The sequence below is a fragment of the Caloenas nicobarica genome, chromosome 14 (assembly GCF_036013445.1).
Source record: "Caloenas nicobarica isolate bCalNic1 chromosome 14, bCalNic1.hap1, whole genome shotgun sequence".
Lineage (NCBI taxonomy): Eukaryota > Metazoa > Chordata > Aves > Columbiformes > Columbidae > Caloenas > Caloenas nicobarica.
Genome location: NC_088258.1, coordinates 4,318,913 through 4,331,655, shown reverse-complemented (window position 1 = coordinate 4,331,655; position 12,743 = coordinate 4,318,913). Strand labels below are relative to the sequence as shown.

Here is a 12,743-nt window from a genome sequence, read left to right as displayed (position 1 = left end):
CGTTTTCAAAATGGGTGGGATAAATCAGACCCACAATAGTATGGTAATGAGAGCTCATGTGGATTAATAGAAAAAATATTTTGCTATTAACAGGTAGAATAGGGGTAGCGATAAAAAGATGCGTCAAAGATATCACAAATACTGAGTTAATCGAAGGTTTTTTGCAAATATATTAGTCCTTGCCTTTCCCAGCTAAGGGAAGTCAGGCAATTTGGGTGTGGGCTCAGATGGTGACAAGAGCTTTATTAGAAGGCAGTGGAACTTAGTATAAAGGCATGTCCTCAGTTAAAATTATTATTTGTGACCTACAATATTATCTCTGAAGTTTTTTCTGAATATTTCTGAGAGTACATCTCGGTTTGTAAATGAAAATCACAATAATATTTGAAAAATCTGAATCTCTAATGTAATAAGGTAGTACTGCATAAGCAAGAAGAAAATCCTCTAGTCTTGTACTGCACTACAATTTTCTTCTGAGTGTGCCAAAGAGTTTTTTGACATCTTCATACTGTTCCAGCAAAGATAAACTGAGATGATTCCAAACCTTGGTTTTATTAGCTGCAGTTGTTATAAATTTTTAAAGGGTTGTATGTTCCTCCGTTGGCGGAGTAACAGTTTGGGAGAGATTTGTTGCAGATTAGATAAGAGCACATTTGTTTTATCACTAACAGTTTGAAGATTAAGTAATTTAAGGAGTCTTCTCATGAGCAAACCAATTGGAAAACTGAGCTAATCTTAGATTCTTTTGCTCCAGTTCTGCAAGTTCAGTTAGCGATAAATTGCAGTAGTCATATTTTAAGTGATTGTCCTATGGGAAATTACGAATTTTAGGAGCTTAAGAAAATGAGGAATGAAACCCTTCCACTGCATGAAATCCATACTACTCTTTAAATAAGATACGGTCAGACAGCAAAATCTGAACAAAATGAGGAGATAAACCATTAGGAATAATGGCCTGGTATGATGAGGTGTTGTACAGAACTGAGTGTTGAAGCCCTCTTGGCCTGTCCAAAGGAATGGGATAGAATAAATCAGAATCACAGTCGAGGGCCTCCCTTCTTTTTAGAGCAGTTTTGTGCCCAAAGAACAACATTTATAGACATATTATTTACATCCTGGGGTTTCCCAAGTAGAATTTTTACATCCCAGCTGGATAGATTTCTTCCTGATGATAAGGACGGTGAGGGAGTGTTGTAGGTCTGTGTCTCTTAGAGGCTGCCCTGGTTCTCATCAGGTACGAAGGACACAGCTTCATGGGATACAGGAGCAGTACAAAAGGGCTATTCCTCCTTCACTGAACTTCTCCAGCAGTGCTGAGATGCAGAAGGGCCTTCTTTGTGCATTGCCGTTGTTCATGAATTTGCTTTGAATGCATATAGAAGTGCCAGAACAGAAGTCGTCTTCCTCTCACCTCGGTACCTCGTGCTCAGACCTCTGGAAACAATAGCTCTCGTGGCTCTAGCTTAGACACATTCAAACACTACAAATGATGTCTTACAAGCTGAGGAAAGAACTTTTTCATGATGACTGCAGTTATGTATTGTGCTTAAGAAAAGACCATGATGACTGTGTTCATGTACTGTGCGTAAGAAAAGAATAAGAATTTTCAGGAAAACTATAATATAAAATGTTTTTGGACTTGCCCAAACTTCGGTTTGGGCTCAAAGCAGAGAAATATTGACAATCTTCAATTTGACGAGCCTCAGAGGTTCTTGAGATGAGTGCAGACATGTCACCTTCACCACAAAGGCACACAGGAGCTGGACCACAGTGAACTAATGGGACAAGTCCAGTTCTGTCTGTGACATTCAGAAGTTCCCCCTTGTTTCAGTTCTGCAAACAGGAGGTGTGTTCTCTATGCTGTTGTAAGGTTTTGGAACACACCAACTGCAGCTTGCAGCAGGGGTAGTAACACGAAACTAAGACTACCTTTTCATCTCTTTCTGTTTTAACCTGATATTCATGCAAAAAAAAAATCCTGCTACCCCTGCACATACCATCTGGCTTCTCTCCCAGCACGGACAGTCTGATTGACTGTCTCAAGTTATGGACTTTGTACCTACAAGGGGCTCTCAAGTTTCCAGTTCCCCTTTCTTTACAGGATATTCACCAAATAAATTAGTTTATGGTAATACTAGAGAAAGGCTTCCATGTTTAAGGCTCAGTTTTTCTCTTAAATATGCAGGCCTGAATTTCTGAGTGATGCAGGAGTTTCAGCTTTGGAGGAGCCCCTGGGGCTTTCTCTGTTCTTTCTGACTTTCATGTATGTATCTAGGATTAGGTCACATATCTCCAATGCAGCTTGAAGGGTATGTAATGGATGCTGACTGCTATCTTTTGAATGTTAAAATCAGTGACCATGTAAGGCTGCATGGGGGAAGCTAGAACAGTATCAAATTTTGCAGGCTCCCAGGGGCTTTGCAGGGAGGCTATCTATTTTCAATGATGTCTGCAGCGCAAAAACCCCCTAAAACCCTCAACAACTATTAAAAGCACGCATTTATATTCAGATATTCTTCTTCCCCTTTGCTTGTTCTTGACCTTTTAGTTAAGATCAGTCAAACATCAATACAATATCCGAACAATACAGTATCTGTTTCTTTTGGTGTAATAAGAGATGTGACCCCTCTCATTGCTCAGCACATGGCACTGCCAGCAGGATGAACTCGGTGTAATGCGTCCTTTCCTATTCTAACTATTGTGATTCTATAATTTCAGAAAAAATTTAAATGTTTGACCTGATACCAACAGACTACTGTCATTCCTAGAACTAGCCATGTCTGGGGGCTTGTGTCTGGCATGTTATATAGTTTGGAAGACACTGTAATTTCACCACACATATTAAATTTCAACACATGATTATTGCCTACAACAATAAATGTTCAAATTCATACTGTGTGATTCAAACCAAGCCTTATAAATATGCAATAGAGTTACAAATACAGACAGCCAGAATGCCCCTTCAGAATGCCATCTGACCTCTATAAATATTGCTGCATTTTTATGGCCTCTTTCTGATAGTTATTCACCAGGTGGTGTATAGCACCCAAATGCACAAACCCTGAATTTACGCTGGGCCTACAGGCCCACGTCTGATGTGCAGGTGATACATGTGACTCATCTGAAAAGTGAGGAGCCTTGGTTTTAATTGTCTACCAGCTGTAATTAGAGCTATTTCTTCTGCAGCCTGAGTTCTGTTGAAGCCAGAGATCCTCACTGCAAAGGGACTTTTGAGCACCCGTGTTGTTAGTGGAAGACCCGTGCACGTGGGAAAGCAGCACAACTTGCACGGAAATCACTGCTGCATTTCCCTCAAAGCCCTAGGAGTATAACTACACCTATAGTGCTCTGATTCTCTTATACTTTAAATAACCAAGAATAAGTTTCTGCGGATGCTAGACTTGGGATGCCACAGCACTGTTGTCCATGTGGTAATCTAGATCTTCCAGAATTCCCTTATGAATTAGTCTTGTCTTCCCGTCCGGGCTTATCTCTAACTCCAGGCAGCAGACGCAGGTAGTTAACAATCAGTAAATTGTAGAGTTGCTTCTGGAAGGTTTGCTGTATCTCTGCTTATCATGCAAGAACAAGATCTGGCCCGTCTATGGGCAGTTGTTGGCTCAGCCTCTCGACCCCTTTATGTCAAGTGGAGCATTTGGCTGGGCTTCCAGGTGCTGGGATGGCGGTGAGAATTGAGTTCAGCAGGCTTTAGTGTGAGGGAAAAGGTGGATATGGGCTTGATGAAGACTGGAAATCATATCTGTTGGCCCACCTACACCCTGAAAGTCCTCTGGGACTTGCCTGTGGCCTTTAGATTGCAACTTTCTGCTGCTCCTGCTCTTTTTCTGTCTTATCTGCTTCCATTTCTCCCTGCTTCTTTCAAAAAAAAGCTGACATGAGTCTTCCGTTTATAACATCACAGTCCCATTTGCTAAGTGACAGCTGTCACTGACTTCACATTCCTTGTCAGGTAATGCATTGTCTGATACCTGCTCACCTAAGCATCTCTTAATGTAATAAGTTTCGCTGAGGGTGGCGTGGCAGCCTGTGTGGGATACAAAGGAAGGAGCACAGATTGTAGGATGGGATTTTGGGAGAGGCACTGGGAAAGCAGACTGTATAAATACGCCAAATGTAACTGCAGGAACTGTGTGCATGGTAATACACGAGCAGTGGTCGTGGAACCACTAACATCTTTTGAGGTTGCATTAAGTGCTTTGCAGCTGGTCTCCCGGCTCATGTTGAAGATAAATCTGCAAATTTAGCACTGATGTGTGGATAAGTTGCTGATGTAGGAGAAAGTTTGAGAGTTGGCAGATGAAGGTTGGCAGGTTTAGAAACTGGCCCCTTAAGGTCAGAGTGCCTCCTGAAAGGGTAGGTGGAAGACATCAGCCAGGAATTCCCTAAAAGGAGGAAAATCCACTTGAACCTCGCAGACTGCAGAGACATCCATGGAAACAGCCCAAAGTGAGAAGTGAATGTCTGGATGTGGGGTATGTGTCTGGATGCTCCTCTCACAATCAAATTAAATTGCCATAGCATGAAAGACTCAAATATTATTTTGAGAGATGGACAAAAGGACTCTTACCTGTGTGTCCACAGATACACAGGTACATAAGGACACTGTGCTAGAAGTTTGGAAATCAAAAAGATAAAATTCTGGAAAGTGGAGCACAAGGAAAACATCAGACAAGGCTTGGAGGATGGCATGAGGAGTGTACTCAGAATTAAAACATGGGCTTAGATGAATTCCAGAAGACTCAGCAACTTAGTTGATCAGACATGTCAAACACAGTGTGCCATCAGGGAATTTCAATTAAATGTTGAACTTTTCAATTTGTTGTTTAGATTAATGCATGAGATCATATGCAATAAATCACAACTTATTATGCATGTTTATTAATAGTTTTATATTTAGGCAGTGAGGATCAATAATGTTAACACGTATATTATTAGAATATAATAAATCAGGTAGCTTGTTTTATTGGTTTTGCTGGGTAAATGAGTACTCCAGGCTATTTTGCAGCCTCACCTCCTCCTCTGACTGGGGTTTGGAAGACTAATATTGATTGACTTTATTTAGAATGAATACAGAATTTTAATACCCATTGGTGCTCAAAGGAGACCCCAGTTTTGTACATTCAAGCAAGTATTTTATTGTAGTTAGCGAGGAGTGCCGGGAAAGGGGGTTTTGCATTCTAATCAGATGCTTCCTGATGAATACCTGCTGGCATGGCATGGCATCCCTGTGAAATGATAGCAACGCTTGCTGTAGTACAGGTGGTAGCAGGAGAAATAAGATTTTGCAGGATAAAATTATGCCATTTTGGTTTTATTTATGAAAATACTAATGTCCTGTCAATAATACAAACTGCATGTCTGGTTTCCAGACACGGCTTATGAAGAGATTTGAGAGAAGGTCAACTCGAATGACCTTGGATCTTGTAGTTTACTGCATTTTTTCAAATATATTTGATTTCATTAAGATGAAAATACAAGTAACTTGTTTTCACAAGCTACGTATATTATCTTTTCTAAAACTTACCAGTGAGTTTGTCTATGCTACAACAGAACTGTTGTTATAATCAAATAAAATGCTTCTAAAAACAGCACTCAGATGATAATTGCATTGAACAGATTATGGCAGGTTTTAGTTACCATGATAATTACTGCAACCTTAATGCCTGTGGGACTTTGACATGATGCTCTTCAATTTTATGCTGCATAGAAGAAAGAGTTACATGACAGCATACTCTACAATTTCTGGAATCTTGTCTTTGTTTAATTAAATGTCTAATATCTTTTCTTTAGTCTTAATGATAAAGTGTGGATTTTTATGATTATTACTATAGCTTCTATTAAAGCATTAAATCTGTTTGCTTTCAAGAAATAAAATAGTTGAGAAGAAATTTTTTTTTTAATTAGGCTGCACTTATCCTCCGCTGTTGCCTTTCTGACATGTTATGGCACTTTATTCGACATGCTTCATGCCTTCATGAGGTGGCATTTAGTTTAGATACTGAAGCAAACTATCCTATAAAATACTATGTTGTAAATATAAACCTTTATAAACCTCTCGGGAGAGCCTTTCTGAATGAAGAATTAAAATATTCCATGATTCAAACCTATAAAATGAAAAGTAGCCCCTGCTCTGAGTATTAATCTGTAGTGCAAACCCCTAAATCTTAACTTACATTGACTTGACTCTTTGGAATTCATACTCAGCACAGCAAAAAAAAGTTGGCTTCTTTATGATGCTTTTACTACCAAAAAAAAAGTATCTATGAATAGAGACAAACTTAGACAAGCTAGTCTGTTTGTAAAACACAGTATTAAATACAACACGTGTGGAAAGATTACAGGATGGGTATCTTTAAATCAACATCTCTTTTTTCATTTTGCTGTGGCTTTGTTTGTTTATGTTTGTTTCTTTTCCCCCTTCTAAAGAACCACCGTATTTTACGGCTGAGCCCGAGCGCGTGATTTTGGCTGAAGTGGAGAAAGACGTGGACATCCTGTGCCAGGCAATGGGTGAGTGTGCAGAACGTGTTTGAACTCGGATGAGAGGTATATCCATATCCTGCACTGCAGAAAACATCTTAGATCAGCTTTTAGTGTCCAGAAGCCTCTGCATTCTCACTAGCTAACTCACATCCATGTACAACATGGAGCGATGGCCTTTGCCCTTGGAAAACTGGGCAATCCTTGTAGTTGAGTTTAGTTTAGACATTAGGAATTCCAGCACGTTCACGTTTTCCGTTGGGCATTACAAGTCCTGCTCCTTTCCCTCTGGTAGCCTGCCTTTGCTTCTTAGTTGTTGCCGTATAACAGACATTAAGGTCCTGAGCCAGAAAAGTAGCTGAGGTTTTGGAACCCATCATTTGCAATGCAAACAGTCAATATTTTGAACTGTTCACATGTCCTTTTTTCTAAAGATTATGGAACTCTTATACTGAACAGAAATGTCGGTAACTCTGATATAATATTTAAATGTAGTTAAGATGTTTGCAGAAGGACTATTACATGATAAAAGGCTTCAAACATTTAGAATTCCATCTAAACCAAAATAGTTTTTAAGACTGAGTTCCGGAGAAACAGAAGCACCACCTATTTTAGCACTCTAGAAAGGCGGGAGGCATTGTAGTCTTGTGATTAAGAGCACGTTTGTCTGTGTCACCAGATTGCTGCATGACTTGGGCAAGTGACCGAACTTTTTCTTGTCTCACTTTCCCTGATGCTGAGTTTAACAAGCAACACATAAAGATACCGTGAGATCCTTAGGTTAAAAGTATACAACCTTGATTAAAGAAACACCCAAACCTTGTTTGGATGGGTTCTTTCTCCAGAGCAGACCCAATAAAGATATTCTTTATGGCATGATTATATTATTTCGACTGTGATTTAAGCTTTTTTTTTAATGATCTATGTAAGAAAGAGTCTACACTGCATTTCCAGAGGGAAGCTTTGCAAATATGTAAGTGTGATAATGTGTGTAAGGGTGCCCTGGTTGATTTAGAATTTCAGAAGCCCTTGATGAGATCTCTTACCAAAAGGCTGTTATAGAAACAAAGTTATCAGGCTATAAGAGACAAGGTCTCATGAATGAATAGCTTTTTTTAAACAAAACACAGCAGGACCTGCTGGAACCTGTGCTGTTCAACAGACTCATAAATGCCCTGGAAAAGAGGGTGAATAGCAAGACGATAGTATTTGCTGATTATATAAAATTATTCAAGATGGTCAACATTAAAACTGACCGCAAAAGAGTGGCAAAAGGTTCTGATGATCTGAACTGACTGAACAATAAACTGGCAGCTGAAATTATTGACAGAGATGAAATTACCTATTACTATGCAGATAAAGGTATGTCTTCTGAAAATATCAGTTCAGTGCCAAGCTGTGGTTCAAAATGTTATGTACTGGGAAGAAAGGCATAGAGGAAGCAGAGGAGGCACCCAGCTAAGTTTTCAGGTAGGAGATGTACAATAAAGGAAAGGTAGCACTTTTTTAGAAAGCATAAACTGTGGAGGTCATTGGTCCAGGCAGTGGTTAATATCAGAAATAAAAATTATTTAGAAAAACAAACAAAATTTATGGAAGAAAAAATCTAGTAAGGGCTATTAAACACAGCTGTGAATGCAACCTCTGGCTCAGGAAATAGCTAAAGCACAGATTACTGGAGCTGAGAAGATGGAAATAGCATTTTGTCCTTGGGCTGTTCTTGCATTTCGTGCCTGAGCATCCAAGAAAAGACAATTTCAAAGGAAAGAAAAGTGACTAGATAGACGTTTATTCTGGCCATGTGCCACCAACTTTATGTTTCAGCATGTGATATGACAAACATGTCAGCATTTTTTTATTGGAGAAGATTTTTCGAGGAGTAGAATTAAAACCAAGGGTTGTATCATTAGAGAAACAGAGTTAAAGAAACATTCTGAGATTTTTTGGAAAAATGTTTCAATCCTGCACAACTATTTGACGAATCTCTGGACTATCTCACTGTCTCTGAAAAAAACGATGCACTGTCTCAAATGTTTTGTTGTGTATTACAAAAACCAAACACACAAACAAACCAAAACCCACCAAAACCTGGCGGAATGAGGGGCAGAAGAGGCTGATTTCTAACTTATCCTTCTACCCTGACTCTTCGTTTGAGCAATTTAGCTCAAAGGGATTCATAGGGCGCTCATAACTATTCTCAGTAGATGAAGTCTTACTGGAGATATGGGAACCATTATGAGAGAAAATAATTTATTTCTGCTGAACTCTTAGTGCACATCTGATTTGCTGATGAATGCGGTGCGGGAGCATGGAAACCTGTCTTCATGTGGATCGTTTTGCTGAGCGTAACACAGACTTGTAAGGGGACAGATACTAGTACTAAACAGAGAGGAGTTTTGATCCATTATTACCCAAATCTGGCAACTGCCAGCATTTAACAAGAGGGTGAATAAAGGCTGCTGACTCCCTGCTCTGAGTGGGGAGCTAGAATGAAGCACTAGGAGCACTACAAACAGCCCTGTACCTTTGCCACAAATTGGAAGACAGATTTTATTTCCCCCAGCCCCAGCAAGTTCTGTGCACAGAGCCCATTTGCCAAGTCTTGGTGCACTTTGAACGTGTGAGAGACAGATTCATTTCACAGTATAAGCAGAGATTAACTGTAAATAAAATTGCAGCTTGCACAGACTAGCTTTATACTTCCCTGTAATGGGGTTTCAGTGTATCAGGCTGCCGAGTAACCACGCGCCGCTGTATATTTTACAGCAGTCACTGATGCTGCCTGCATTTCCAATGCCTTTCCTTTAAATGCTTTTTCTTATTTGCTTATAGAAAGTTTAGAGCTGCAGGCAGTGATGCTGGTGTCTGGGGAGTGCAGTTAATTGGACTTTAGTTCTACCTGTTTAGACAAGTGGATGGAAAGATGCTTTTGGGATTCCCCAGTAGCCCACTGGGATCTAGAGAAGGCTATAAAAAATAAATAACCAAAATGACACAGTGAATATTTTGAGTCTTTTATCCAGGTTCTCAAGTAAGTTAAGTTTGGCAAAGAGTCAAGCATCTGTTTCACAGATGGGGAAACTGAGCCTCAGGTTGCATAAATTACTTGCCCAAGGTTACAGAGAAAGTGGCAAAGCCAGAATTAGAGCCTCAGTTTTCGGCCTTCCCTTCTCCTCCGTAACACGAGATGGATTCCTCTGTGAAAAAATGAATAGTGCTGCATACATCCTGAGAAATAAGCTTATTTTATTTATTATTACGAGTCTTTTAGGCCACTCGGTAATCACTCAAAGAGCAGGGTAGGACTGATACTGCTTGGAAAGGCGTAGTCCAAAAGGTCTTTTTTTCTGTTCATAATTTTTTCACCAAGAGTATTTAGAGAGGAAAGGAAGCGAAATTCCTTTGGGGGTGTGGGGAGAGGAAAGGCTGTGGGGGAAGAGAGACGGAGAGAAGGAAGGAAGCTGGTTTAAACCATTTTTATAGTCAAAGAGGTAACAAAATGATAAAAGAAAATGTGTACAACTTGGAAGACAAATCTCTCTGGGAAGATCACTGAAGCCCAAATGAACGCTGCTGACAGGCATCAGAGTGCTTAGATAAGATCCTATTATTCAGACTCATAACTTTGAGTAGAGGAAGATATCCGTAACGGCAATGTAGAAAAATAGAGATGGTAATATTCAGTTTGTCAGCTGAGCTGGTGATAGGAAGGTGTATCTCACAGCGATTATGGGATTAGAAGGTTTGCTGATACTGTTAGTAGAATGGGATTTATGGAATGACACCAATGTTAAAGGTTTGAGTGTACTGAATGCGGGATTTCATTATTTCCTAGGCACCTATCAAGTCTAACGTGTGGGATAATGGAGTTGCTGTTATTTAAACTTGAAATAATTTCCAGGCTTCTCATCATCAGAACCATTCCATTTTGCATCATCCATTTCTTCATCACTCAGTGATAATTCGTATTTCCCCAGGAGGATTTTCAAGAGATGAATAACACACTCACGGAGAATTCTGAACATGGAAATTTACGCTAATTCTGTATATGGGCTGTTGTATGAAATTTAAATTATGCCTATTGCAAGCTACCTCGCTACGTCTATTCTCTGTCAGACAATGCACTCTACTACGTAGTGGGTTTCTTCCTGAGATGATTACCTTCTAGATTATGAGTACATTTGATTTTATCAGTGAACAAAAGCATCAGAGGTGATTGTAGTAAATGATACATGTTTACAAAAATAACAGCAGCAATTGAATGTTGTTTTTCAATCCTTCTATGCATTGTTTGTACATTCTTTCCAGGAGTTAATGTAGCTTTTGTCTGTATAAAGAGAGTAAGTACATAGAGAGAAGATATGAACGGAAGTATAATACGATAGTATTTAACCTTGAGATTTTTAAAATGATAGCGATGATAATATGGATCTTCCCTTAGCGCTTTTGCTCAGAGATCCTTAAGTCCTTGCCAACATTGCAGTGAAATTCCTTGTCTATGGATGCTCAGTTTATTAGTGACATCCCATCCTTAATACTTTTGTGATACCCTGCTTTGCTCTGTTTGGGCAGATTTCACTCACCCGTGAATTTATACCCACAGCTCCTTATTACAAGAGAGTGTGAAGCTCTGAGGTTTTAAGCGATATGTGTTCAAAAATAGCCACCGATTATGAAAATATCATGTTTGGTGCTGAGATAACTTAAATCAGCTTGATACCCTTGTGATCCCTGTGATTATCCAATCACATAATAAAATATCTGCTTCCCTTCAGATCCCTGCGTAGGGCCCTCAGTGTTTGATCAGGGCGGGATTTCTGGGATATGAAGATAAAACATTGTCTGATATGAGGAGCGGGACGGGAACATCTGTGTACAACTGTTCAAGGCCGCTGACATCTCTGGAAGAAAAGAGAATCCTACACTATTTGTATATACTAAATTTACAGCCACTTCATCCCAGCTGACTGGGATATGACTGCAGCAAAAATATACGTGAAATACCTGTGTCAGGGTTTGTAGAACACGCACATGAAAGGAAACAGGAATAAACAGGGCTGTAAGTTATATCTAGGGTAGGATTTTTGTTTCTCCTAATGTCTGCATTTTTCAAATAACAGGTGAAGCTTCAGAATGAATAAAAATAATAATAATTTACAGCCATCTCATTGTTGGCAACATGCTGTTTGTACATCAGCTCAAACTAAGCTGCCAAATTAGGACTCGAACACAATAATGTGAGCACTTCATTTTTTACGTGCAATTTGTCATTTCCTTTTTATTTTGATATCTTAGCTACAGGAGCACAGAAGAATCTCGTTTGGTATGGAACAGTCTCACAGACTTGCTGCATTGCCACACTGCTGCTGTTGAAGTAGCATGATTCTGGCTTTCAACATGAAATTGCTGTAAATCTTATTTTGTAGTAGCATGAAATATGATTGGGTGAAGAAAGTAATTTGACAACATGTTTTCTCAACATTCCCCTTTTCACTGTTTGCTGGTTTTATTCCCAAATGTTCTGCAGTGTATTATTACCGCTGATAATGTAAGATGCAGCCTCCATTTATCAAAAGCAGCTTGTAAAAATACAAATAATTGGTGTGGAAGGATGGGAAACCAGGGATATGACCATAACAGTGCCATGTATTTGGGTTACCTACAACTTGCTGTGTGAAGACTAATAGCAAAATTCTTATTCTTTTTTTTTTTTCAGGTGTTCCCATTCCCACCCTGGTCTGGTATAAGGACTCCGTTCCCCTCAGCAAGCTGGAAAACCCCCGCTATAAAGTCCTGCTGAGTGGTGGGCTGCGGATCCAAGCGCTGCGTCCTCAGGACGCTGGGATCTTCCAGTGTTTCGCTAGTAATAAAGCCGGGGAGATCCAGACCTACACCTACCTGGATGTGACCAGTGAGTAAGGAGCTGCGATAGGAGATTGATACGTTGTCTTGTCGCTTCTCTACGTGACCCCGCGTCCATCAGATTTCTCCATTGCTCTGTGCTTGTTTAGTTTGACTCACAGAACCTCGATTTTCATCAAGTGTTTACATCCTAGCGGTCAGATACCCCAACATACCCTCTGTGGCCTCAACACAATCTGCTGAAGCCTGTAGAAAAACTTGCCATGACATGAGGGACTTGAGGTGAACTTTCCCATTTCACGCTACAAAAGGAGAACTTAATGAAAAGGAAAAAAATTTTTAAAAAGGATAATTGTGAAATACTTTTATCCTTCCTTTAT

The 12,743-nt window shown here is 39.7% G+C and overlaps 1 protein-coding gene across 3 annotated transcripts in view; it reads left to right on the top strand.

Annotated features, from left to right (window-relative positions):
• The window catches only part of SDK1 (sidekick cell adhesion molecule 1), a 387,985-nt gene that overhangs the window by 231,966 nt on the left and 143,276 nt on the right, over window positions 1–12,743 (top strand). For all 3 annotated transcript variants that reach the window (XM_065644569.1, XM_065644568.1, XM_065644570.1), the window contains exons 8-9: window positions 6,448–6,531; window positions 12,218–12,412. In XM_065644569.1, coding sequence (XP_065500641.1) covers window positions 6,448–6,531; window positions 12,218–12,412 — 279 coding nt within the window. The remainder of the gene's footprint in view (window positions 1–6,447; window positions 6,532–12,217; window positions 12,413–12,743) is intronic.